This window comes from Lotus japonicus, chromosome 6 (genome assembly GCF_012489685.1).
Source record: "Lotus japonicus ecotype B-129 chromosome 6, LjGifu_v1.2".
Classification (NCBI taxonomy): domain Eukaryota; kingdom Viridiplantae; phylum Streptophyta; class Magnoliopsida; order Fabales; family Fabaceae; genus Lotus; species Lotus japonicus.
Window position 1 is genome coordinate 57,097,062 of NC_080046.1, and position 24,536 is coordinate 57,121,597.

At 37.0% G+C, this 24,536-nt stretch overlaps 5 protein-coding genes and 1 non-coding gene across 6 annotated transcripts; 3 read left to right on the forward strand and 3 right to left on the reverse strand.

Moving 5' to 3' along the window:
• The first annotated feature begins 1,619 nt into the window (after positions 1-1,619).
• Positions 1,620-4,407, forward strand: LOC130723216 (ubiquitin-conjugating enzyme E2 32-like). Its single transcript, XM_057574184.1, has 5 exons — positions 1,620-1,949; positions 2,374-2,505; positions 2,724-2,808; positions 3,534-3,697; positions 3,777-4,407. Exons 1-5 carry the CDS (start codon positions 1,842-1,844, stop codon positions 4,221-4,223), a joined length of 936 nt encoding a protein of 311 aa, XP_057430167.1. The 5' UTR covers positions 1,620-1,841; the 3' UTR covers positions 4,224-4,407.
• Positions 4,408-4,601: 194 nt separating this feature from the next.
• On the reverse strand, positions 4,602-5,953 carry LOC130723215 (uncharacterized). The gene has a single exon (XM_057574183.1). It carries the CDS (start codon positions 5,891-5,893, stop codon positions 4,874-4,876), a length of 1,020 nt encoding a protein of 339 aa, XP_057430166.1. The 5' UTR covers positions 5,894-5,953; the 3' UTR covers positions 4,602-4,873.
• A 906-nt stretch (positions 5,954-6,859) lies between these two features.
• LOC130726531 (universal stress protein PHOS34) lies at positions 6,860-8,535 on the reverse strand. The gene is made up of 4 exons (XM_057577807.1): positions 8,220-8,535; positions 7,998-8,107; positions 7,644-7,762; positions 6,860-7,140 (listed from the first exon to the last, which is right to left on the reverse strand). The coding sequence occupies exons 1-4, from the start codon at positions 8,401-8,403 to the stop codon at positions 7,053-7,055; spliced, it is 501 nt and encodes a 166-aa protein (XP_057433790.1). The 5' UTR covers positions 8,404-8,535; the 3' UTR covers positions 6,860-7,052.
• Positions 8,536-9,339: 804 nt separating this feature from the next.
• Positions 9,340-15,473, forward strand: LOC130723865 (aldehyde dehydrogenase 22A1-like). Its single transcript, XM_057575008.1, has 14 exons — positions 9,340-9,651; positions 9,724-9,767; positions 10,039-10,143; positions 10,645-10,772; positions 10,980-11,102; positions 11,345-11,498; positions 11,818-11,921; positions 12,007-12,085; positions 12,487-12,582; positions 12,728-12,865; positions 13,217-13,432; positions 13,714-13,905; positions 14,865-15,008; positions 15,099-15,473. Exons 1-14 carry the CDS (start codon positions 9,540-9,542, stop codon positions 15,249-15,251), a joined length of 1,788 nt encoding a protein of 595 aa, XP_057430991.1. The 5' UTR covers positions 9,340-9,539; the 3' UTR covers positions 15,252-15,473.
• Positions 15,474-15,918: 445 nt separating this feature from the next.
• On the forward strand, positions 15,919-15,990 carry TRNAT-UGU (transfer RNA threonine (anticodon UGU)). The gene has a single exon. It is a non-coding gene; the product is annotated as a tRNA-Thr (tRNA).
• Positions 15,991-16,549: 559 nt separating this feature from the next.
• LOC130723982 (FIP1[V]-like protein) lies at positions 16,550-23,716 on the reverse strand. Its single transcript, XM_057575136.1, has 8 exons — positions 23,366-23,716; positions 23,099-23,283; positions 22,672-22,798; positions 22,294-22,419; positions 21,679-21,780; positions 21,400-21,596; positions 19,345-20,953; positions 16,550-17,280 (listed from the first exon to the last, which is right to left on the reverse strand). The coding sequence occupies exons 1-8, from the start codon at positions 23,621-23,623 to the stop codon at positions 16,765-16,767; spliced, it is 3,120 nt and encodes a 1,039-aa protein (XP_057431119.1). The 5' UTR covers positions 23,624-23,716; the 3' UTR covers positions 16,550-16,764.
• Positions 23,717-24,536: the final 820 nt, after the last annotated feature.

Here is a 24,536-nt window from a genome sequence, read left to right on the forward strand (position 1 = left end):
TACACTTGTATGTACCTATAAATTAGTGTAAGACCATGTACAATGGTGTAAACAAGTTTTTCCCATTTAACACCACTTTTTATCTTCCCAACACTCCACATCATCTTCTCTCTCCAATTCAACACACTTTCAACAAATACCCACTCCAATGGTTTTCTCTCTCAACACCCTACCCCACCACTCACCCTACCCCACCACTTTTTATTTCATATTTTTATTTAATTTTATGTTTTTGTTTTTTTTATTTACATAAAATTACAATTATTATTTTAAATTAAATTAAATAATAAACACTTAACGAATTAATTTTTTTTAATATAGATAATAATTTATTTTATTTCCTTAACTAAAAAATGGAAGACGATAAACGAAGCATACAATAATTTATTTTATTTTCTTAACTTAAAATGCAAGACAACAAACTAAGCACACAACACACAAATAACGTAATTAGTACGATACAAATCATCTTCCATCACGAAGCATTTGCAAACTTTGTCCATATGTGCTTCACTAGATCTGCTTGCAGTTCGTGATGAACGTTCGAATCACGCAACTCGGATCTAGCACGCACATGATTTGCAAAAGCGGGTAACACCTCGGTCGAGTATGGTTGCGGTGTACTAGATCCACCTTCCCCAGATTGCTCAAAATCGGTCCAACGTTGAGCTGACTTCATTGACTTCATTATCAGCTGACCCGTCACCAAGATTGACTTGTGTTGAAAATTCCGGAAATTCCGGTCCATCAACACTAGGAAAATTTGCACGAACCATTGGCATATAACCACTAGACTGGGGTGTTTGAGATGGATATCTCACAGATCCATAAGATGGATGAAAGTTTGGAACAAATGATGACTGGTTCGAATACTGATTTGGATCTGGATAATAGTTTGGATTTTGAGGATGTTGGTTGGAGAATTGATGTGGGACTTGAAAATAGTTTGGATTTTGAGGACGTTGGTTGGAGAATTGATGTGGGACTTGATTGGTGGGATTTTGAGGACGTGGGTAAGAAAATTGATTTGGATCTTCATAGTTGTTGGGATTTTGGTTGGAAATTGGGTAGCTTGAAGAATTCTGGGTGTTGTAATGGTGATTGTTGGGATCCATTTCAAAACAAATGCTAATAGAAGGATAATAAGATGGTGAGAGAGATAATAAAGATGGGGAAAAACTTGGTTTTTTTTTCTGTGTCCAAATCTATCAAACCAAGTCTCTATTTATAGAGAAAAAAAAGTTATGAATTTTGGTAAAAAAAAAAAAAAAATTTCAACAAGATAATTCAGTTTAAAGTTTTTTAAAAAAAAAAATCCGGCTGGCCAATGGGACGCTGCCACGCGTCCCATCCTCACCCACTCGGTCTTCTCTCTCCTCTCCCACTGACACGCCACGCGCGTTGTCGGCGCGTGTCCTGCACGCGCCTAGCGTTCTCCAATCCGGAGCTGCCACGTGGCTCCGGATGCTCCTCTCAACAATGTTGAACGGTTTCAACATTTTTCCAACTTCAACAACATTCAACAGACCAATGCAAGGGCTAAACATGTTTCAACAACATTCAACATCAGTTTCAACAGACCATTGTACATGGTCTAATGGAAAACCAAATGAGACTCTATGAAGGTTCATGATCCTCTCCAACAAAAAATGGACACGTAAGATCACAGCACCACGTGTCGCTTCCAGAGTCCACGTCCGTCTCCTCTTAACAAACTCGTAGCTGTGCCTCTCTGACTCTGTGCTGTGCCATTTCCCTTCGTCGACGACGTTCGCTGCGACGACGGTTTTCCGACATCCACCGGCAGAGACGGCAGCGGCCGTGGCGGTTTAGCTCGCGCAATGGCGGACAAGTACAACCTCAAGAACCCCGCCGTCAAGCGGATCCTCCAGGAGGTCAAGGAGATGCAGTCTAACCCTTCCGATGATTTCATGAGCCTCCCTCTCGAGGTTTTTTCTTCGGATTTTAAGATCTCTGATTATTTTTGTGCTTCGATTTCACTATGCGTTTTACAATATTGTGATGTTGTGATTTGTTATGGTGCGTGGCGAATTATTGATTGTTTTGAGTTTTGTGTCTTGTTGATTTGATCCTTGGCATGGGATGGGGTATTTGGAAATGAATTCATAGATTGAGCTTGTTGATGGCATGAATTCATAGATTGTTATTTTTATTCATAAATTGAATCCTTGTATAAGCTGATTAGTTTATTCAACATGATACGCTTCTATGACTGTTATCTGTTATGTGATTTGACTGTATAATCTGTAACTTGTTACTGATTTGAAACTTGGGATTTAATTACTGAGTATCAATTTGTATTTTCAACCTATATAAGTTTTTGCTGAGTAAATTCATCATGTTTGTTTTCAGGAGAATATATTTGAATGGCAATTTGCGATTAGAGGGCCGCGTGATACTGAATTTGAAGGTGGTATTTATCACGGACGGATCCAGTTGCCTTCAGAGTATCCATTCAAACCCCCTTCATTCACTCTCTTGACTGTAAGATAATGCTCCATCTTATGTTGTATGGACTTCATTTGCTTCTACCAAAATCTGTGGACTCTCTCATTTTAGTAGGGACTGACATCGAATTTTCCTAGTAATATTGATCAATGAGTGTGTAAAAGCTTTTTATTTTTTACTTTTTCATGTTGAAACCCTGACACGTAAAGCTCAATTACTATATACTTATAAAAGTTTCATTGTTATGCTGTCAGCCTAATGGTCGTTTTGAGACCCAAACCAAGATTTGCTTGAGCATATCAAATCACCACCCTGAGCATTGGCAACCATCATGGAGCGGTAAATAATGTTCCTTTCCAGTCTTCGCTCACTGCATTTTCTGGGCTACTTTGCATATTATGTCTTCTGCATGGCTCAATTTGCTATTTGTACATGTCATAGATGCCATGCATTACCTATCTAGTATATATAGATACATACAAGAGTACTGCATTATTTGGATTGGCTTCTAGCTTATGGGAACTTTTCCTTTGAGGAAAAAGCCTTCATAAGAGTTTATGGAGAATTTATGTGAGGGATATTCTAAAACAATTGAGGTGTAGAAATTGATTTTAACTTAGAAGCTCTTATTCATTACATGGTTATTTCAACTTCTTTTTTTCTTTAAGTGCTTATTGAGAAGTTTATTAAATTTTCTCTATAATTATTTTGTATTGAAACTGCTGTTGCTTTGTAGTTGTAAGACTGCCTGAAATATTTGCCTGTGGTCTTTATAGCTTCCCATTATTTTTTGTTTCTAAACAGGATTGCACTATGCTTAGGTAACGTGACCCTCTCTAGATAGGGGTATTGTTTCTTAGTTTGTTAGGTTGGTTGTAGTATCTCATACTCTTACCATACTAAACGATAGGGGATATTTTAACCAGAAAGCTCTGATCAACTAAGTAATTTGTGTTTTAGTGAATTTGTAGAACTGGAATTGTAATCTGACATCACAGACCATGTCCTATAGATGCCTTTGATGACAAAAGGTTCTAACTTCATTAGTGTAAAATTCTTGTCAGTAAGGACTGCTCTAGTTGCACTGATTGCATTCATGCCTACCAACCCAAATGGTGCGTTGGGCTCATTAGACTACAAGAAAGAAGAGAGGCGTACCTTGGCCATCAAATCTCGTGATGCATCACCAAAATTCGGGACTCCCGAACGTCAAAAGCTGATTGATGAGGTAAATTGTTGCTTATCATTTGTTTCATCCGTACGTGTTTTCTGAAATACATTGTCCTGATTATACTTTGTTGTCCCAGATACATGAGTATATGCTAAGCAAGGCGCCTCCTGTTCCTCCTCAACTTAACCCCACACAAGCTCCTGAAGAGCACCCTAAAGATGAGGAAGCTGAGGTCCAGGTTAATTCACCTAACCCTGAGGCTTTACCTGCGGCCGAGGGGATTCCAGATCAAGCTGGTGATGGAATTGTAGAAGAACAAGACGCCCCTGCAACTGCAAATGCTAATACTGCAGGAGTTGAAGCTTCTAGCGAGATTCAATCAAGTAGTGTTTCAAGGACTCAGGTGCTCCAAAACTCAGAGACAAGGGTTCAAAATCCAAAGCCTCAGACGAGGGTCCAGAAACCTGATGATCGTTTGTTTACATGGGCAGCTATTGGACTTACTATAGCAATTGTGGTCCTCTTGTTGAAGAAGTTAATTAAATCCACTGAACATGGTGCAGTGTTCTTCGATGGATCTTAGATGTTTCTTTGCTCATGTTGCTTCAGAGGTAAAACATTTTATCCTTATGCAGTGAAAAGAAATGTAAAGCTCTTATAAACTGAAAGAAGTATACTTGTAATTTTTTTGTCCTTTTATTACACACTCTTTGTAATTAAGGTAATACTAATGTGCTACAGCTATGAATTGGTGAGGATCTCCTATATTTCTCCAGTCTCCACTATATTTTGTTGAACAATTTTAAAAGTTATGACATAGTATGTCCGAGAAATTAATTTGCTTGAGACAATTTTCTTAAATAAATGTACAACATTAAATCCTTAGATTTACTCGTAAATCATGACACATACATTCCATTGTTATCACATCACAATAATCATTTCCAAAAATTATAAGGAGTTATACAAGTTCTTGTTTTGACATAAAAAATCACTTCTATACAACATGAAGATGATATTACACTTTGACTAATCCACTCCCATTAGGGGATGAAAACATGATTTAAAAACAATATCTAGCAAAAGGGGGAAATGCATATATACATTTCACACTCTCATAGGAGTTCATACCCTAATCAAGAAACTAGCTTAGTATTTTCTTACACGATACTATATTATACATACATATATTAATTCTCAATGCCCAACTTGGATAGAGCGTGCACACGCTTATTAATGGTGAATCAAAGAAGTGAGGGAAAGACAATTGTTGACCATGATGCTAACTAAACCATGGCTTTTCGACTTGATCGGGGATGATTTAAGATCCTCAAACTGGCTTTCACACGTTGAAACGTCCGCCATGACACCACTAAGAATCATATTAACTTTACCAAAATCATGAGATGAGACGGCATGCATTGCTTTCCTAAGATTCTTCAAAACATTATGGTATTTTTCCTTGCAATCACCGAGCGCGTCAGCAAGCTCCGGCGATTTCGCGGAATGTTTTGCCACCTTGCTCATAGTCAACTTTACTTGGAAAGAACATGCCTTTATGGAAGCTTCAAGGACACTAACAACATCAATCTTGGTTTTGTGGTTTAACAAATGTGGAATGGTAGCAAGGCAAATGCCAGGGTAGTGTGTGCGGGAACATATTTGTTGCAATGCAGTATTTTTATTGTTTTTGTTGTGTTTCTTGTCTGATTTGTGGTCATGGTCAAGGTCTCCTTTCAGGATGTCTGAGAAAGCATCGGAGAATGATGAAGAATGGCCAGAATTGTCTTCTCCTGATGATGGATTTTGGGCTTGGGGTGCTCCAGAAGGAGGGAAGGAAATTGGTTTCTCTACATGGCTTGCCTTTGGAGAATGAGCATGGTGGCTTGCCTTTGGAGGATGAGCATGGTGGCTTGCCTTTGGAGGTTGAGCATGGTGGCTTGCCTTTGGAGGATGAGCATGGTGGCTTGCCTTTGGAGGTTGAGCATGGTGGCTTGCCTTTGGAGGTTGAGCATGGTGGCTTGCCTTTGGAGGATGAGCATGGTGGCTTGCCTTTGGAGGATGAGCATGGTGGCTTTCCTTTGGAGGATGAGCATGGTGAGAATTAGCTGACTTTGTTTCAATTTTGGGTGATGTGTCATTGATTTGGTGAGCTCCACATTTATCTATGGTAAAGCATATGAGGATTATTGTGGATAACAGTGAGAGGTTAATGAAAGGAATTTGATTGTTGTTGTTTTTGTTGAGCTTCATTATTTCTTGAAGGTTGGTAGATTGATAGAGGCTAGACAAGAGGAAAATTGGCTTAGGATTTGAGAATATGGAGGGGTATTTATCTTGTCAGTGAAAATGGTTTGATGAATTGTCCATGAAAATAGGTTGCCATCAGTAATAGTATCAATTCTTTTGTTTCAGGATTGTTTTACGGAGTGAATTTAGGGGTGAGAATGATTTCCCTCATGTTGGAAGAACAATTAACCTCTCTTTCCCACGTCAAAAATTGGCTATCAATAATATCTTCTAAAAAGCTCTATTGATAAAAAAATTACTAGTTTCACAAAAGTTGTATTTAAAAGGAAAAAAATGTTTCTAACTTAAAAACGCATGCACAAGGAATCCCAATGATAGAGAAAGTAAGTTTCACCATTTAGGGAAGTAATGGGACTCCTTAAATAGATTTAGTTTACTAGATTGTTATTTTAAACTCTAAATCCTAAGTGAAAGTAAGACTCATTATAGGATGCCGATGGTGAGCCTTCTATTAGTTGGCCCAGAAATAGCTAGTCTCATTATATTGCTCAGTTATGAATATTAGTTTAATAATTTCAACTTATTATTATATTTTATGTTCTAGAATATTCTATTTCCTATGATGGTGCCACATGTAAGGTCACATTTCATTCCTTAAGTGGATAGTTAGTATAAGTTGTATTGCTTCCATTGTGAAAGGTTAACGAGAAAATTGATAAGTCTTTCTTTTCTATCTTTTTCTTATCTTTTTCTTAGTTTAGATTTTAGGGCTCTTAATGATCTTCCTTGATAGGAATTAGCTTCCTATCACATGCCCTTATAGATTTAAACAACCCCTAAGTAAATTATCATGCTATATATTATTCCCTTTGTTTTTATGCCAAGTGACATTTTTCATCATCTGTGGAACACTGGGTAAATTTCCAAACCTAGGCAAAGGAGACAATCAATTCAAATGGTACATAGTGCTAACACATCAAATGCACTAAAAATTCTCATTAAGCCTGGGATTACAGTACATACAGCACAAACCTGTTTCTGTTCATTTATTTCCTTTCAGAAACAAGCAAAATACAAACTGATACACATTGCAAAACACCCAAAGACATCAAAGGTTAACCAGGTAGTACAGGTTTATTCCTACATCAAATTATTAAAACAATTAATGGCGTTGTTCTGAACTCTTCACCACAGTGACGGGGCAGGAGGCGTTATTCACCACATGGTTGCTGACACTGCCCATTATGGCCCTGTAAATTGAAAAAAAAAAATTAATTGAGCCCCCAATAAACTCAAGAACCAGAAATAACCAAAATTCAATGCTATTGCCACCCAAATTTTCCTTTTGAGGGACTTTGAGGATTAATGGAAGTCATTTTATATGGACATACCAATATAATTCCCTACGTTAACTGCACTGTAGTCCCAAATGCAGGCAGTTTGATCTTAATCGAATTGATCATGTTTTTAATGAATGCAAAGACTCTTTAAATCCGAGCCATTAAATTTTGATCGGATGGCAAAGAACCCCTAACGGTAGTGAATGTAGGGACTTCTGACTACAGGGAATCCAGGCCCGTCGATGTACACTTTCCATTGATATTGATCAATTGACACACACTTTAGGAGGATTTTTAACTGCCGCAAATGTTTGAGGCAAATGTTTGAGGCCGCTAAAGTGTGTGTTGATTTAACATCGATGAAAAATGTATGTCTGAGTATCATTTTCGCTGATGGAATTGTAGCTAGCTACCTTCTGAGAGTGCCAAGGCCTCTGTTCCCCATGATAATGCTGTCCAAAGGTATGTGTTCAATTGCTTCCAATAGCTTCTCGCGCGCATCTCCCCAATAGATCTTCAACAGCACCTCAATCTGCCAGCCAAATATCACAAAACTTCTTAAAAATCGAACTAGACTTAATTCTATTTCAAAAGCTATATAACTCAAGGACAAAGATTGTTCTAATATTTATAACGACTTATTTGAGCATATTTCTAGTTAATTAACAACAAAAGTTACTCTGTTTTGAAATAAAACATATACCAAACAACATGAACAATAAATCACATAAAATTCCATGTGCAAAATAAACAAATAAAAATCATACATTTTTCTCCTTGGAGGCAGTTGTGGCAATATCAATCACTTCAGGTTCAGGTTTGAGCCCATATCTCTTCAAGACCGCAGTGTCAGAAAAATCAGACAGTGGTATAAGAGCTGCATTCAGATCAATATAGATACATACATGAAGATGATGAAGTAAACACAACACATGCATGAATGAATCTGAGAATTCAGGGTTCATGAATAGTGAGTTACTACTACTTACGTGAGCCGGTGGTTTCCCAGAGCTGCATCTCGCCACGCTCATAGTACTCTTGGGGGCGGATGATGACAAGAATGAGGTGATCGCCTTCTCTGACAACGTTATCCACCGTCCATTTGAGTGCCTTGATGCTGCATGGTGAGAAATCCACCGCCACGCCCAGTCTCCTATCAGCACTACCTGCCATTTCTCTCTTCTCTTGGGATCACAGCTAGCTAGCTAGCTAGCTCTGCTTGCTTTGTAGTAGAGATGAATGAATTGTACACAGGGAAGGGTCAGTTTCTTATTTTGATTTTGAAGGTAAAGTAGTATGTTTCACGAAATATCAATATGTGAGGCTGACACTGAAAGACAACGACAATTGCGTTATCCATTCGTGGCTCAGAGGCAAACACTGTCCGACACCTTTGACTACAGTACCGGATCTTCAATAAAATATTTAGAATTTAACCTTTTTTTTATCTTTATTTATGACAATATTAATCTTGTTTGAGAAATTATTGAATTTGCCTCATCATTTTATGGGTCTAACTTCATATCACTTAAAGAAAATAAAACATGCAATCTATGAACATCAAAAAATTAATGCACAAAACTTAACCAAAGTAATTAAGTAAAGTAGATAAAAGTGTTAAAAATTCAATATATACTTAAGAAAAAATTAATCATGATCCACGAACGGATGGAGTAACATAATTACTAATAAAACATATACTGACTTTTACACAAGTATCAATTAAATTTAACAATGTAATGCATTATTCCACTAAATTAGGTGAAAAATCATTTAACTCTTATCTTTAGATATTAAAATTCAATTAGTTGAAATAAAACACGAAAGAAGAAAACTAAATAGGTTCACCTAGTGATTCAACATTTCATTCCTTAAGCAAGTTGTTAGATTTAAATCTCAACTCTTGTGAATGCAAAAAACTCTTTCGTCAGCCCCAACTATTTCGTGGGTTTACCGTAAGATAAAAATATACTTAAACTCAACATAGTAAATTTCAACTTAGGTGAAATCCACATTTACTTTGCGTCAAATTCACTATAGTGAAAGGATCTGGAGGGAAGAAACAAGCTTCCCTACTTCACACTCAATAAAATAAAGAATGTTTTGTAATAAAGCGATAAAAGACGCAAGGATGATGAAACCCATTGATTCCTTTCCTTCTGAAATCTGAACCATTTGCTCCCACACTCCCACTATCTATATCGTGTGATCGTCTCCTCAAACCTACCCCAGATCACATCACTCTCTAGAAGCTTCTCCAAAACCCTAGCCAGTAACTGTCTCGCTCTGAATCTGCTGCGGAAGTTCCAATGGCGTTTTGGTGGCCCTTGCTCGTTCTAGCATTCGCTTTCGCCATCTGCAAGTTCCTTCTGTTGCTCATTCCTCCCAAGGTTCCTTCCATCGACGTCGACACTTCCGATGGTACTCACTCTCACTCTCTCCATATCGCATGCGAATTTGTTGTGACTGTAATGTGAATTTTGATAATCACAGTGTTGGATGACGGAAACCAAGCGCCGGAGAACGGTTACATCTATGTGAGTTCTATTGCTATGCTGCTGAATCTGATACTGTTTGCATTTGCAATCAAGTGATTTGTTGTTGTTGCTCTGCGTTTTTCCGAGATCGGTGTGATTTGCTTTTCTATTTGAAACTAGAAATTCAAGTTCAGTTTAATTGGAAATGCATGTGGTGCTCAATCGATGTATTTTAGGAATTAGGTTAATCTTGATGAAGCACTGTGAATACTAGGGTTGTAATTCCCGTTGATCCGTTCTCATTGGTGAATGATGATTGATTTCTGTTCAGGTACCTCCGAGGGGAGCGGCGCAGCAATCAGGGAAGAAAGTTCAGTGTTATGAGCCTGCTACCATGAAGTATTTGGGATATGTTCCTGCATTGACCCCGGATGAGGTCTGTGAGTGTATGCTTCTTAAGAGATTGATGGTTATGATATATAGTTTTACTGTTTTAGTATATAGAAAGAAAACAGCCATGAAATATTTTGCATGTTATGCATAGAGCTCGCAAGCAACTACTAGTTTCAGATGCACACTGTTTATTTGAATGACTTTTTAAAATTTATTGGTTATGATATGAAAGTATTATACTTAGAATTAAGAAACTTGGAATATTCCACAGCAAATGCCAAATAGCAAGGAAAAAAAACAAGCTGAGTACATTTATAAGGACATCATTTGTGAAAAACTAATCTCATAAAAAATATGCTAGTTGTGCTTAAGAAAAGTTGACATGTCATTAGCTTCAAACTGAAATTGTATCTGAAATTTTAATTTTGCCTGTATACTTGTCTATGTTGAAAACTGAAAAGCAAGTTATTGGTTACTAGTTTGACTAGATTCATAAGTAATAGTAATCTAAGAATTAACTAGAGCTGATTTAATGTATGGATAGGTCAAGGAGCAGGTGGAGAAAGTGCGGAAGGCACAAAAAATGTGGGCAAAGACCAGCTTCAAGCAAAGACGCCAGTTTTTGCGTATACTTTTGAAATATATAATAAAACATCAAGCACTTATATGCGAGTAAGAACACTTCTCCATGGTAGTGGGAGGAAGGTTTACATGTTTTTTTTTTTTTTTGCGAATTTGTATAATCTTGTAATATTCTGTGAAACATGTTTGTTTTTATTTATGTATTGTTTTATTCTGGTTCAAAAAATAGATATGAAATATGTTCATTGCTTAAGAATGTCACCTGCAAATATATTCTAATTAATGTTCTTATTTTAGAATATCTTCTCGTGATACTGGAAAGACAATGGTAGATGCCTCTTTAGGAGAAATAATGACAACGTGCGAGAAGATCAATTGGCTACTGTCAGAGGGTGAGCAGTGGCTAAAGCCTGAGTACCGGTACCTGTCTCAAACTTTTTTATTTAACACTATATTTCCTCATCTTCTTATAGACCTAAAAACACTAGTGTTCTATACACGCATACCCCCCTCCTGGTGGAATCCAAATTCCTGTCTAAATGCAATTTGATAGCCACTTTTTTGTTTATGATATATAAAAAATATTTCTACAGTAATGTTGGAAATTGTCTAAATGCACTTTGATAGCCACTTTTGTTTGTGATAAATCAAAAAACTTGCAGATCCTCAGGAAGATCAATGATTCATAAGAGAGCCAAAGTAGAATTTCACCCCCTCGGTGTTATTGGTGCCATTGTGTCGTGGAACTATCCTTTCCACAATATTTTTAACCCTATGCTGGCAGCAGTTTTTTCTGGAAATGGCATTGTGATTAAGGTATAAAATGACATAATACCTACCATCTACTTATCCAGAATTGTTCATCCCGTGGATGTATCATGTTTAGTTTTAACAATAGACATTGTTGATTGTTATGCTTTCATGGGGATGATTATACTCCAGGACAGAACTGATATTCCAGGACAGAACTGATATTAACAATAGACATTTTAACAATATATATTCCAGGACAGAACTGATATTAAAAATTTGAGGCTCTGGAATTTGCAGTACCTGCTCTTACTAATTACTAGTAAATATCAAAGTTATGGTTATATTTTTCAATTTGACAGAGTTAATGTGGCTCTGATTGTAGATTTCAGAACATGCAAGTTGGTCTGGATGCTTTTACTTCCGAATCATCCAATCAGCCCTTGCTGCCGTAGGAGCTCCGGAGGACCTTGTTGAGGTGATAACAGGGTAGAGCCTTAATTTGTACCCTTCCTTTTCCTTTTTGATCCAAGAATTTTTGCATCTATAGCCTTAATTGGACTTCTATTACCAGGTTTGCTGAAACTGGAGAAGCACTGGTGTCTTCTGCTGACAAGGTCATTTTTGTAGGATCACCTGGGGTTGGTAAAGTGGTATGATTCATTTGGCCAATCAAATTGTTTCATCCAGTCCTCTCATCTACGAATTGTATCCCATAATATTTTTGTTTCCAATCTGAAGAAATAGTTTCTGATATGTTTTGCAAAATAGATGTTTAATAGAAGGAATTCCAGATAATACTATGTCAATGTTTAATAGTACTTAGGATCTGCTGAAGCCCTATTCTGTACCCACAAATAAAAGGAGTAGCCTCAAAAAACGTTGTAGTTAATCTCTGGTATAAAGTGGTGCCTCACAAGCAGAATGAGTATAGGGGATGGTTCAGAGTTATTGTCCACTTCACATATTCTTCTACTCTTTCAAGATGATATCCAAATTTCTATGAAATAAGAAGTCTTTGCACTCTGATTCTTAGCTGCATTCTTTTATGCAGATAATGAGAAATGCCGCTGAGACACTTATACCAGTTACACTAGAGCTTGGTGGAAAAGATGCATTTATTGTTTGTGAAGATGTAGACGTGGACCATGTATGAATCCCTTTAATATTTTCAGATTTCCAAAGGCTTAGATATTATTGTTGAGCATCTGGTTGGCAAATGTTAACCTTACAAACTTAATGAATTATTCATTCTTGAATGCCATAGTCTTAACAAGCATTGATCTTCTGAATAGGTTGCTCAAATTGCTGTCAGGGCTGTTCTTCAGTCAAGTGGGCAGAACTGCGCTGGTGCTGAACGATTTTATGTCCACAAGAACATTTATTCATCTTTCATCAGCAAAGTTACCAAAATCTTTAAATCTGTTACAGCTGTAAGTGTTTCTTACAGTATTTCAATGGTCAAATATGTCTTACTCATGCAACGTTCTTTCTAAAGTCAACATAGGCTTCTTTGTCATCTGTGCTTGCATTTGATTGTTATGGAATTCTATTTCAGTAATCTATAAGCTTGTTTCTACACCTGTTCTAGTTTGTGCGAAATTATGTGAGACAATCTTAGGAATTCATCTAAGTAACACACATTGCATTAACATTGAGGACTTGGGACTGCTGTACATCCAGAATTCTGTTTTCGTAGATTTTGGAGAATAGGCATCTGTGTCAACCTTTTTCGTATTAAGAAGTCCAGTTTTTTAAGGAAGTCTGTCAATGATTTTTTGCAGGGCCCACCACTTGCTGGAAAGTATGATATGGGAGCTTTATGCATGCACGAGCATTCTGAAAAACTTGAAGGCCTAATAAATGACGCGCTAGAGAAAGGAGCTGAAATTGTTGCGCGTGGAAGTTTTGGACATATAGGAGAAGATGCAGTTTATCAATATTTTCCTCCTACTATGATTGTAAATGTGAATCACTCGATGAGATTGATGCAGGAAGAGGTAAGAAACCATGCTATTTTCTCTGCTTTTTTTATTTCTATTGTTTCTTTGATTTTTTTTAATTACTGTTTTTTAGCTTAGCATTGATATGCCAAATTGTGGATATCCATGTAACGAACAAATGAATAGTCATATCTTAACTAGAAACGTTGGAGATTTTGAAGCTGATTCTCATTTCATATTATGTAGTACAACTAAATTTATATTCAGGAATATCTTTCTATCTTGTGTGCTCCAGCAGCTGCTTACTAGATTCATTTGTTTATTTAATTGACTTCTAGGCATTTGGACCAATCATGCCGATAATGAAATTTAGCTCTGATGAAGAGGCTATCAAGCTTGCAAATGACTCAAAATATGGGCTTGGCTGTGCTGTTTTCTCAGGCAGTCAAAGCCGTGCCAGAGAGATAACTTCCCAGATACATTGTGGGGTTGCTGCAGTTAATGATTTTGCATCATCGTACATGTGTCAGGTAAATTTATCTTAACTTGTCTTCATCTCTCTGTCACAAACACACGCACAAAGGGGTTCACCAAAAAGGCCTACCTAGTAGTGGTGTGATATGATTCAGGCTTTTTTGATCACATCCAACTGCTAGAGAGAGACTACTTAACTAGTTGGAGGTGCACCTCCGTAATGACTTCGTGATTAGAAAGTTTGGTATACGAGATGTTTCAAATGGTTGACATTGCTCAAATTACTGATTACAACTAAGGTTCCTAAATATTGATTTTTTTGGTCAAATTAGTCCTCACATTGGGAAACTTGTGGACTAATTTGATTGACTGACCAAAACATTATCTAAATGCATATTTAGGGAATACCAATATAAATTTCATCATTCAAAGACTAATATGACCAACATCTTTAGGAGACTAATCTCACTATTTACTTGTTTCTAATTCAATGTCATGTCTTCTACCTTGGCATAAAATACTTATTTTGGAAAGAAATTCTGATTTATATGACATATCTAATATATATGAATGTTTTAAGAGAAAGTTAGTATTTTTTAATCTGTTTTTGTATCGAACCAAGTCTCCCAAAAGCAACACATGAATGCTTAATATTACATCTTACAGTTATCATGCTTATTTAATATAAGAGGAGTGTTAAGAACATGCTCTTAAACACATTTTTTCCAACACAATCTCTATTATTGGTTGTAATTCATGTGGATCCTGCCAAATTTCGAGTAGGACCTATCAAATTGGGAGTGAAACTTATATAATTTAGTGCCCCCCACATATATGTCGATGAATAAGAGGCTAAAGGTGCATTAGAAAGAGTGTCTTATAAAGTCTGTTTTTAGCATTTCGGTTAATATAAATAATTGTGCACTTCTTTTAGCTTAAATGTAAGAATATATTCCTTCACCTAGGCTACATCTTCTAATTTCCACTGAAGTAAAGTTACATTCTGAATTTCCAGTCCCTGCCATTTGGGGGTGTGAAACACAGTGGATTTGGACGATTCGGCGGTGTAGAAGGTTTACGGGCATGTTGCCTTGTAAAATCAGTTGTTGAAGATAGATGGTGGCCATTCATCAAAACCAAGATACCTAAGCCAATTCAGGTCACAGTCTGGAAAATGTTTCATAATGCTATATTATTTTACTTAACTGCAAATGCAAAGATACTGAGATGTGTTTTTTCTCTGCCCTAGTATCCTGTAGCAGAAAATGGATTTGAGTTTCAGGAGTCACTTGTTGAAGCATTGTATGGGCTTAGCATATGGGACCGTTTGCAAGCATTGGTCACCGTTTTGAAAATGCTTACTGAGAAGAACTCCACCAATAGCAGCAAGAAGGAGAAATGACTAATCATGTCAGGCCGAATAACATGCTAAAATATGAACACAACAATGTTTTGTTACTAAGGTAAATTGCAAGAAATGTTAATCTGACAACTTTTATTTTAATGGTGTCAACAATTTGTATATTGCCAAAGCTGCATTTTGTAAACCAAACCACTAGGAATGAATTCCCACATACATTATTTCCGTGAGAATGAACTCTAACTTTCGCTGCGCTGTCCTCTATTTTCTTTTGTCTCTGATGGCCGGTTATGTACAAACGATCGCATCTCTATAATGCTCTGAAGTGGAAACTTAAATGACATTGTCACATTAAAATTTTGTATTTCTTTTTTTTATTATGTTTATTAAATAGGAGATGTATAGACAGTTTCAAATGACGCAGTTGTGTTACATGAGAGAATTTTTACATATTCTAATTCCTATAAAAAAAACATTTGCCTATAAATGTCGTATGAGAAAGAAAAATGTAACAAAAAAAAGATAGAAAATAAAATTAATGCAATTTTTTATCAATAAATTGAGGTAATCGATATTCCAACCAAAGTCAAGCTAGAGTAGATTAAGTATGGCAGCCACCAAACTAAACTAATGGTGATCATATTTTTTGCTGACTTGGCACCTATTATTATAATTGAATTTTAAAAATTATATTCTATGATAATAACAAGCCCCTATAGCTCAGTGGTAGAGCGTCAGTCTTGTAAACTGAAGGTCTGTAGTTCGATCCTGCATGGGGGCATATGTAATTTATTTCATTTTTGTTTTCTCAAGTTCAGACCTGCTCAAGGAAATTTGGTACATCAGCACATTTATACGTATGACATGAAATGCATAGTTGTACTTGTATGTTACTATTTATTTATTTATTTAGGACTTCGAAACCTGCTAAAGCTAAATATCATTTGGCTACTCTGCCAACTTTCAATTTAAACCCTTGATAAAAAAAAAACAGTACTGCTATGCCGAATTATTTACTGAAAACATCACCTCTTCAAATCTTCAATCAGCTATTTTTCAAAGCCATGTTGTGGAAAACATCTTTATCTCTCCTATGTCAAATCCACACTTTATCGAAGACACCAAAATTTGACATCAATATACTTGAAAAATACTCTTTATCTTGAGATTCTTTCATGACTCTTATCTAAGAATTCGCACATACCATTTCTCACAAAATCCTCAAAATCAACTCTTGACACACTTAAGTGTCTTAGTTGAAAAATACTGATGATGCTCCCCCTGGCCCCTACAACGGAAACAACAGGGAGATCCAAATGAATGCATTACGAATGTCAGGGTTCTTCACAATATAGACCTTTCAAAAGTGCCAATACTGTTAATTAGGCCGATCAGGCTATATTCAAGTCAAAGAAAATTAACATCTGATCTCAACTATTCCATGGATAAAGAATTTCTGCCAAAAAACTTTGTGGACTAACCAAGTTTCCTCATAGTAGCTGTCTCCCCTTTATTGAATCAGCAGGTTCTCAAGCCTTGAAAAATAAATAAAAAACTAGCTACCAACCCAGCGCCTCTTTCGAGCTGGTCTATGTTGCTTCGCTTCACCGGCATCTACTGAGTCATTGTTGAGCTTCAAACCCTCTTCTTCTGCTTCTGTTTTCAGTGTAATGGGCTGCTTGAAGCGCTCCCCACGTTTCTCCATCTTAGCTAATGAATCAAGAATCCTTTGATTGTCATAACCACCTATAAACTGGTCAGAATTATTCTCATGCTGTGACTTTGCTGCACCTTCAGAAACATCTTTTCTGGATACAGAAGACACTGTGAATAGTTCTTCTGGTACAACCTGACCTTCCTCAATATCCAAGCTTTCTTTCTGCCCTTTATCTTGAAGGTTTTGAAGACATTTCTTATTTTCAAGGTTGCTCTCGTACTTTGAGGTTTCGAATGTAATGGCCTTTTTACGAGATTCAGCAAGACCCACTGAAGCTCTTGGCTTCTTAGCAATCCCTTCATCGACAAATTGAAGCCTACCACTGCAAAAGATTCCGGAACTTCTTGCCTGAGACTGCAGAATCATGAGGACATGTCACAAATTTAAAAGCAAGCCAAACATCAGGAGAATATCAACACATCTAACAAATAAAAGACGTGGATGTTAGACACGAGTATAGGGCATCAAATAAATAATGAGGTGCTGAGATACTGTGTCAAATTTAAACAGAAGGTGACAGAGTGCTAAGCAGTAACAAAAGTGACAGCAAGATAGATAAGTGCATTAGCCACCTTTTTACCACAAGTCAATATGAAAAAATTGTACCATTTAATACATTGAAGTTATCCCACTGCTAACTCCAATGCAACACAGAGCACAACATCTTCAAACAAGTAAATGATTCTGGACTACCTAATTATGAGAATACAAGAACTAAGGATAAATAACACTGAGACTATTAAATTTATATCAGACCAAGACAATGTAAGCATGAACATCAGGCTATAACAAATTGAAATGGGGTATAGAGTGGCTAATGTCTTTTTCAACACAAAATCATCAAACAATAACTTGTACTTTCATGCTGCCAATCATCTACTTTGGAACTCATTTTAAAGAACTACAACTACATTCCACATCAGTAAATCACACAAGCAAGAAACTGGTGCTTGCAAAGGCAGATGGCGGTTTAAGTAGGGAAAGGTATACATGCTTTAGAAGGCCCCATCCTTATCACTCAAAGAACTAATTTACAACTATTATAAGGTCCAAAAACTGGACCAAACATGTGAGTCCACTTGCTGGATAAAAAAAAATCTACTAGAAACTTATGCAGACAATTGAATTTGAAAGTGATACAATATTACAACTATTTAGCAGATCTATGCATTAATAGAACGATGTGCACAATTCAAACTTGACAAGTAGGAAGAAGAGTGATTGTCTCATTCGATTCTCTTACCAATCTGAAAGGATTAAGGTAATTAAGAGCATAAACAACAAAGTGTGCCCATCACGTCTGAGGGTAAATTATAATATATTAGTAATATATACAAAATTGTGACACAAGATCACTAAGCTATTGCTCATGTATGATATATGTATATGATCTAGTTAGTTTGCATGATTAAGTGACAGACTTCCCTAGTTTGCAAGATATTATATCTAACTGACTGAGAATTTATAAAAAACACACACACACACACACATGTCAGAAATATACAATGTTACAATGTCCAACATTCCAATGTGGAAGCTTCAATTAATTGAAATTTAAACATAATACAGAAAACCATACACCATGAGAAAATGAATTATCTCAAGCCAAAAGATCTATGGATATGACCCAGGATCAGGTCTGCCAAGAGATCTCAAGCAAAAGAATGATCTCAAGCCATGTTGATGGTAACAAGATTAATCAACACAAGCTATGACCATATTATGTCAAATCATCACAGCTAATATAAGGTAAGGAAGGGTAGCTCACTTGGTGAGCTAAGGGAAATGAAGGGATTTGCAGGTGAAGGGTCAGGGTTCAAACCCTGGCGAATGAACTAATTTACTAACAATTAACAACTAACATTTGCCTATCAAAAAAAAAAAATCACAGCTAATACACTAATTTTGCAGTCTGGTCTAGAAGCAACAAGGAAACAAACAAGCCGTGATATCCTACTACAGGTGGAGTTGGAAAACATCTATAAGACAACAATATTACTGAGTCATAAAAATATTACTAAACATTATGACAAACAGACAAGCATATTTGACACAACATTAGTGTCTTCAGGTTATATATATCTCATTTTAGTTGCATAAAGGAAATATGAGATTGATTTACAAAGGTTTCTAGGAACTTCACAGATTTACTTCATGTGCTTGACCTGAGACTCCAGAACATAGCTTGATAGCGATGCTGAAACTCAAGCACATCACTAAGATATGGAATTGTTCAAACTTCAAAACCATTAAAATAAAGAAATAAACGAAGTAATTAATTGGGAGAGTGAGGTAATACAGTGGATTTTGAATGAGATAACAGCTATCAAAAAGAAATAAAGCCCAGCAGTTGTTGAATGGCTCATATGTATAAAACACAGTAGTACAGGCTCTTAACCATATTCTCCCTATCTTTACCTTTCCTTCCCCGTTAACCAAATCAACTGATTTCCTGCATCTCAGCGCTGCTTGCCTAAGATTACTTCTGCATATGACCTTAGAGCTTTTAAAACCATTGTTATTTCTCCTTGGCATATTTAGCTGATGCTGCCGCAATTTTATATCATCAATTTGCATGTCATCTTGCAGAGATGTTGCATGAGTTTCATGATGCCTAAAAACAAGTTCCTCCTCAGTGCAGTTCTGGAACTTAGATGAGGACCTATAACACTGATACTCTTCTACAGGATAAAGCATGAAATCTTCATCTTCAGCAGCATGGGTATGATACTCAAAATTTTCTTTCACTCTTGCTCCACAAACATTTCTCACTGAGTGTGTAGATTGTCTACGATACCTAAAATTTGAGTTCTGATGATGTGTATATGCCTGACATTTTTCATCCATTTTCCCAGACCACAGGTTATCCAAAACAAGAGGAGGCTCGCCACGATGTTTTACCCTTCGGACAGATCCTCTCCAATCTCTATCAGTATGTAGAAACTGCTCATCGCGTTTATTATTTAAATATTCCATTTCTATCTCAGCAGAATAAGGAGACATTCTATAGCTTTTGTTTGAAAATTCAATCTCACATTCATCAAAATCGTCATTGTAGTTTCTGTCTCTAAAGTAGGACTTGTCATTTATTCTTTCCCTTTGAGTGTCCCTCTCCTGGTGAGGAAAGGATGAATGTTTTGGAAGAAGCAGCATTGACTCCCTACAAGAGTCAGGGTTCAGGTCATCAGCAGCATACCCCCAACCATCATGATAATGATCTCTCTCCCTGTCCTCGTAACGTGCCATCCGAGAACCTGGTTTAGAAAAATAATTCCTGACACCCCAATTTTTTCTGTAATATCGGTTTGTTTTATCCCGGACTCGACCTTCTTCATATGAATATTTAGAGTGGTCTCTTTGAACCAGGTCATCAACAGCCTTTTCACCCCCATAATAGCAGGTTTGTTTAGTTTCCCTAGTATATGAAACATCTCTTCTTTTATGACTGCCAAAACCTTGTAGTTGCTCTCTATGTCTACTACCATAATCAACAAATTGACTACCCAACTGAGACAGATCCCTTGCACCAGACATGAGGATAGAGGAAACATGATTATCATTTTCATTGTGCTTATTCAGATTCAAACCACCCTCATGCCTACCACTTCGATGCCTCCATTCCTTTCTATGTGGAACTCTAGTTCTTGAATTGTAAGCTACATTTACTGCTTTTCTGCTGAAACTGTTATTCTTGGAGTTCTCACAATAAAGTGGCAAAGACTTGCCCTTCAAATCAGTGATGGAATTGATTGATTGCCTTCTTTCAGGGACAAGACTTTTCTCATCATCAACATGTACACTGTTTTGTGTTCCCTCGGAATCACTATCAGTATAGGAAGTCAGGCTATGCTCATGATCACCAAGTGACAACTCTGGTTCATTCCAGCATGAATAAGGACTGCATGCGTCCATGCCACCATTCTCCTCTGCTTTTATTTCTTTCCCTGAAACTTCTGCAGTATCTTCGGCAAGATGGTCAGCTTGATCCTGATGCCCATCTTCATTTACACCAGGAATCAGGCTAGTTCTGTGAAAAGCAGAGTCAGCATAAGTTTTGAAGTTCATAACAAAAAGTCCAATTTACTAAACCAATAAAGGAATTTAAGAAAACATAAAGAATTTTAACAATAAACTAATGTGTCAATAGAAGCGGGAAAAACTGGAAGTCATATACAATAAAAAGATGATATGTAAATATGTAATAAGATATACAAGAAATGATTATCCACAGAATGTAAGCTAGTATATTTTCAGCATGAAAAGTAGCAGCAGTAAAGTACTATTGTCATGTCCATGCCAATTTTACCTTATATTTTCATCTTGAATTTGAAAAGTTACCAGTACTTCTAGCAGGGACCATACAGAGATACAGAAGAAGGGGCTCAATGAAGTTAAAATGTGTCTATATACACAAATCCTGACAAGAAAAGTGCATTATATATAGGAAGGGATCAGTCAGATCCAGTATCTTACCTTTCCTGCTGAAGAGAAATTTCATCTGATTTTTTAACGTCTTCCAACTGATCTTCAGACAGCACATCATCACATTCAGTGAAATAATTGAGAATATTCTTGTTCTTGCCTACAATAGATTCCACTTCTAATGATGCATCCACTACGGTGCTGTTGCCAGAACCAGAATGATCATCAGAGGACTCAAGCACCTTGATCTGCACCAAACCATGAATATTTACTCCAAAGACATTGGCAGCTTCAGCATAAAAATCATGGAAACCTAGAGTGAGTGCATACCTCTATAACAACATCAGAATCCCTGCTGACTGGACGCCTTAGGTGTATGGATGGTTGGCGTTCACCCATGCTTTCCTCAACTCGTATTGCTTTTCCTTTTGGCTGAATTATCAAATATTAGATAGAATCAACAGCCAGCATGCTAGGATAGCTTGAAGAAACTCAACATCAAAAGTGGTAAAATAATAGTAGGCGTTGAAAATATAGGGAAAAGGTGGAAAGGGGAAAAGAAAAAGAAGGAGCTCTGAATATTCTGAACGTGTAAAGTGTAAGATATTGAGCTGTGTTACAAAACGTTAGACTAACGCTGCTATTCATGCTAATAACCTAGGTCAAGCACAAGTTTATTACAATTTATACGAGTCCATCGCCCCATCCAAGTAAGAGTGTTAAAAACAGGAATCCTGACACATGAATACCCCTATTATTCTAGTAAGGGCCAACTGCTTAACATCAGCATATAAATTCACAATCTGATGTAAGGTACGCTCCCTGACAAGACTTGAACAATATTTATCTTTCATAGCTTCCTGAAGTTGTCCAGTCACCATAATAACACAAATCATAACCTAGGTAGTTAATTGTTCTTGTTCAAATATGGTGCTGAACAAATACCTTATTCAATTTCGCAGACCCGTCAACAGAAATACCAGTTTGTGTGGATGCTCGCCAATGTTGCTCCTGTTGCGTGGATGCTCGCCAATGTTGCTCCTGTTGTGTGGATGTTCGCCAATGTTGCTCCTGCATACAGTTTAAGCATAAGGTCCTTACCAGTTAATTTTTACACAATTTTTAATTAGAAACAAATGTCAATTATATGATCACAGGTAACCAAGTGGGTAATGCCAGAAACAATAACAAAAATTCCAGCACTGCTAGCTAGAAAATGGGCAAATTAAGCGCAAATCAAACGAAAGAGACAAGATAGAGGCATCAGGCATCACATAAAAGCTACAAAGTGAGATATTTTCTGAAGCAGATAATTGTACCCACCAATGAAGTACAGTATAGCTTCCAAGTGGTCTCATCAAAACCATAATTGAAGTAATCAGTTTTGTGAACTCCAGAAAACACCCATGGCTTCTCCTTTAAAGCATCAACATTTACATTAAATGCACTCCTGCAAGGGAATCAGATAGTTAAAACATTACATAATGCATCCCATAATACCATAATGATTGCAAATTTCAATGTGAGGGATTCTGTGGGATTGTTATCACATGGACTCTCCCACTATCAGCCCGTTTGAATGCAAACAAAAAAGCACTTATTGGAACTTATTTAGTACTTTTTTAAGTAGATAAGCTCCAATAAGCTGTTATAAGATGGTATCCAAACAGACCCAATATACAAGTCCACTTCAGTTTATAAAACAAAACCAAATTTACGGAGGCCCGCGTGAATTGCTGTATATACTGACCAGTACGAAGGAAGAAACCATGAGTATCCACCCTGATGCGACACCATTGGATTGGGTGCAGCAGCATACAAATGACTTGATGTCATGTTATTGAAGGAGGAAGGCATTGCCATGGAGGAGGGATTCGACTTCTTCATCTGATTATTCGCAAACAACGATCCTCCTTGACCTTGAGTCCTCAAATGCTACAACAACAAATCAAAATTCCCAATCAGTTCCAAATGAATGACAACAGAAACAGTGGAGAAGAGAGGTAGAGGTACCCACCGGGGGATTATGAACAAATGTGGAAGCATCGCGGTCGTCAATGTCGAATCCGTCGTCGTTTAAGACGATGTTCAAATCATCATCGTCGTCGTCGTCGCTGCTTTCGATGGCAACATTTTCATTGGCGTGGTTACTGTTAGCATCGGCTTCTTCTTCTTCTGCTTCTCGTTGTTGTTGTTGAGGGAGTGGTTCTTCAAGGTAGAGTTGGCCGAAATCATCATCGTCGCCACCGTGAAATGGTGCTTCTTCTTCTTCCATTTTCAACAGAGACTGAGAGTAGTGGCGGTGCTAGAGCACCTAAAACCCCTGCATATCTAAAACCCTCACGGAATCTCTTAAACCCTACTCCTCACTATATGTGGTTAATTATATTTTTTTAATTTAAATCTTTTTATAATCCTTCAATTTAGTATATTTGTAGTTGTAGTAAGGAAAATTTCTCACCATCACATCTTCTTCACTTTTTTTTTTTTTTTAAGCATCCCGCATTCAGTAGTTATGAGACTAATCTTTGCGGGGATCGCGGGACTTAGAGATTACATTAAGTAAGTAGATTTCTTCTAATAAATCATTTTTCATACACATTGCTCAGGATTGAACCATTGACTAAATATTTAAAGAGTTCAGTTATCTTCTACCAACTGTGTTCAACCTTGTTGTGACTTCACTTTATTGGAATGGGAGAGGAGTGTTTAATTTAAATGTCTTCATATTAATTAAAGTTTAAGTACTACTAGTTGGGTTTAAGTGTTGGACTCAGCTGGTTGTTGGGTTGTGGGGTTTTCTGGTTTCATTGGTGTCCTCCAAGAGGAGCTCCTTGTTGTCCTCCATGGGTTGCTTTTTTGTTGGCGGTGTGGCTTTTGTCGGGTGGTGGTGCACACCGATTTGTTGTTGGCCCTCCATATTCTCTAGTGGAGTGTCCCTAAGTTCCATCAGTATGCTTCTATCCTAAGCTCGATTTACAGGTTGTTGCAACAAGATTGCGAAGTGTTGCTTCGTCGCACGCTTCGTGAGGGTAATGCGGTTGCAGATTTCATGGCTAAGAGTGGAGCACTGAGCTCTTTGCCATTGGTTACTCATGATCACCCTCCGCCTGATGTAGTGTCTGTTTTGTCCGAGGACTATCGAAAAATGTTGTTGTTAAGATGTTAACTTTATAATCATCTTCCTT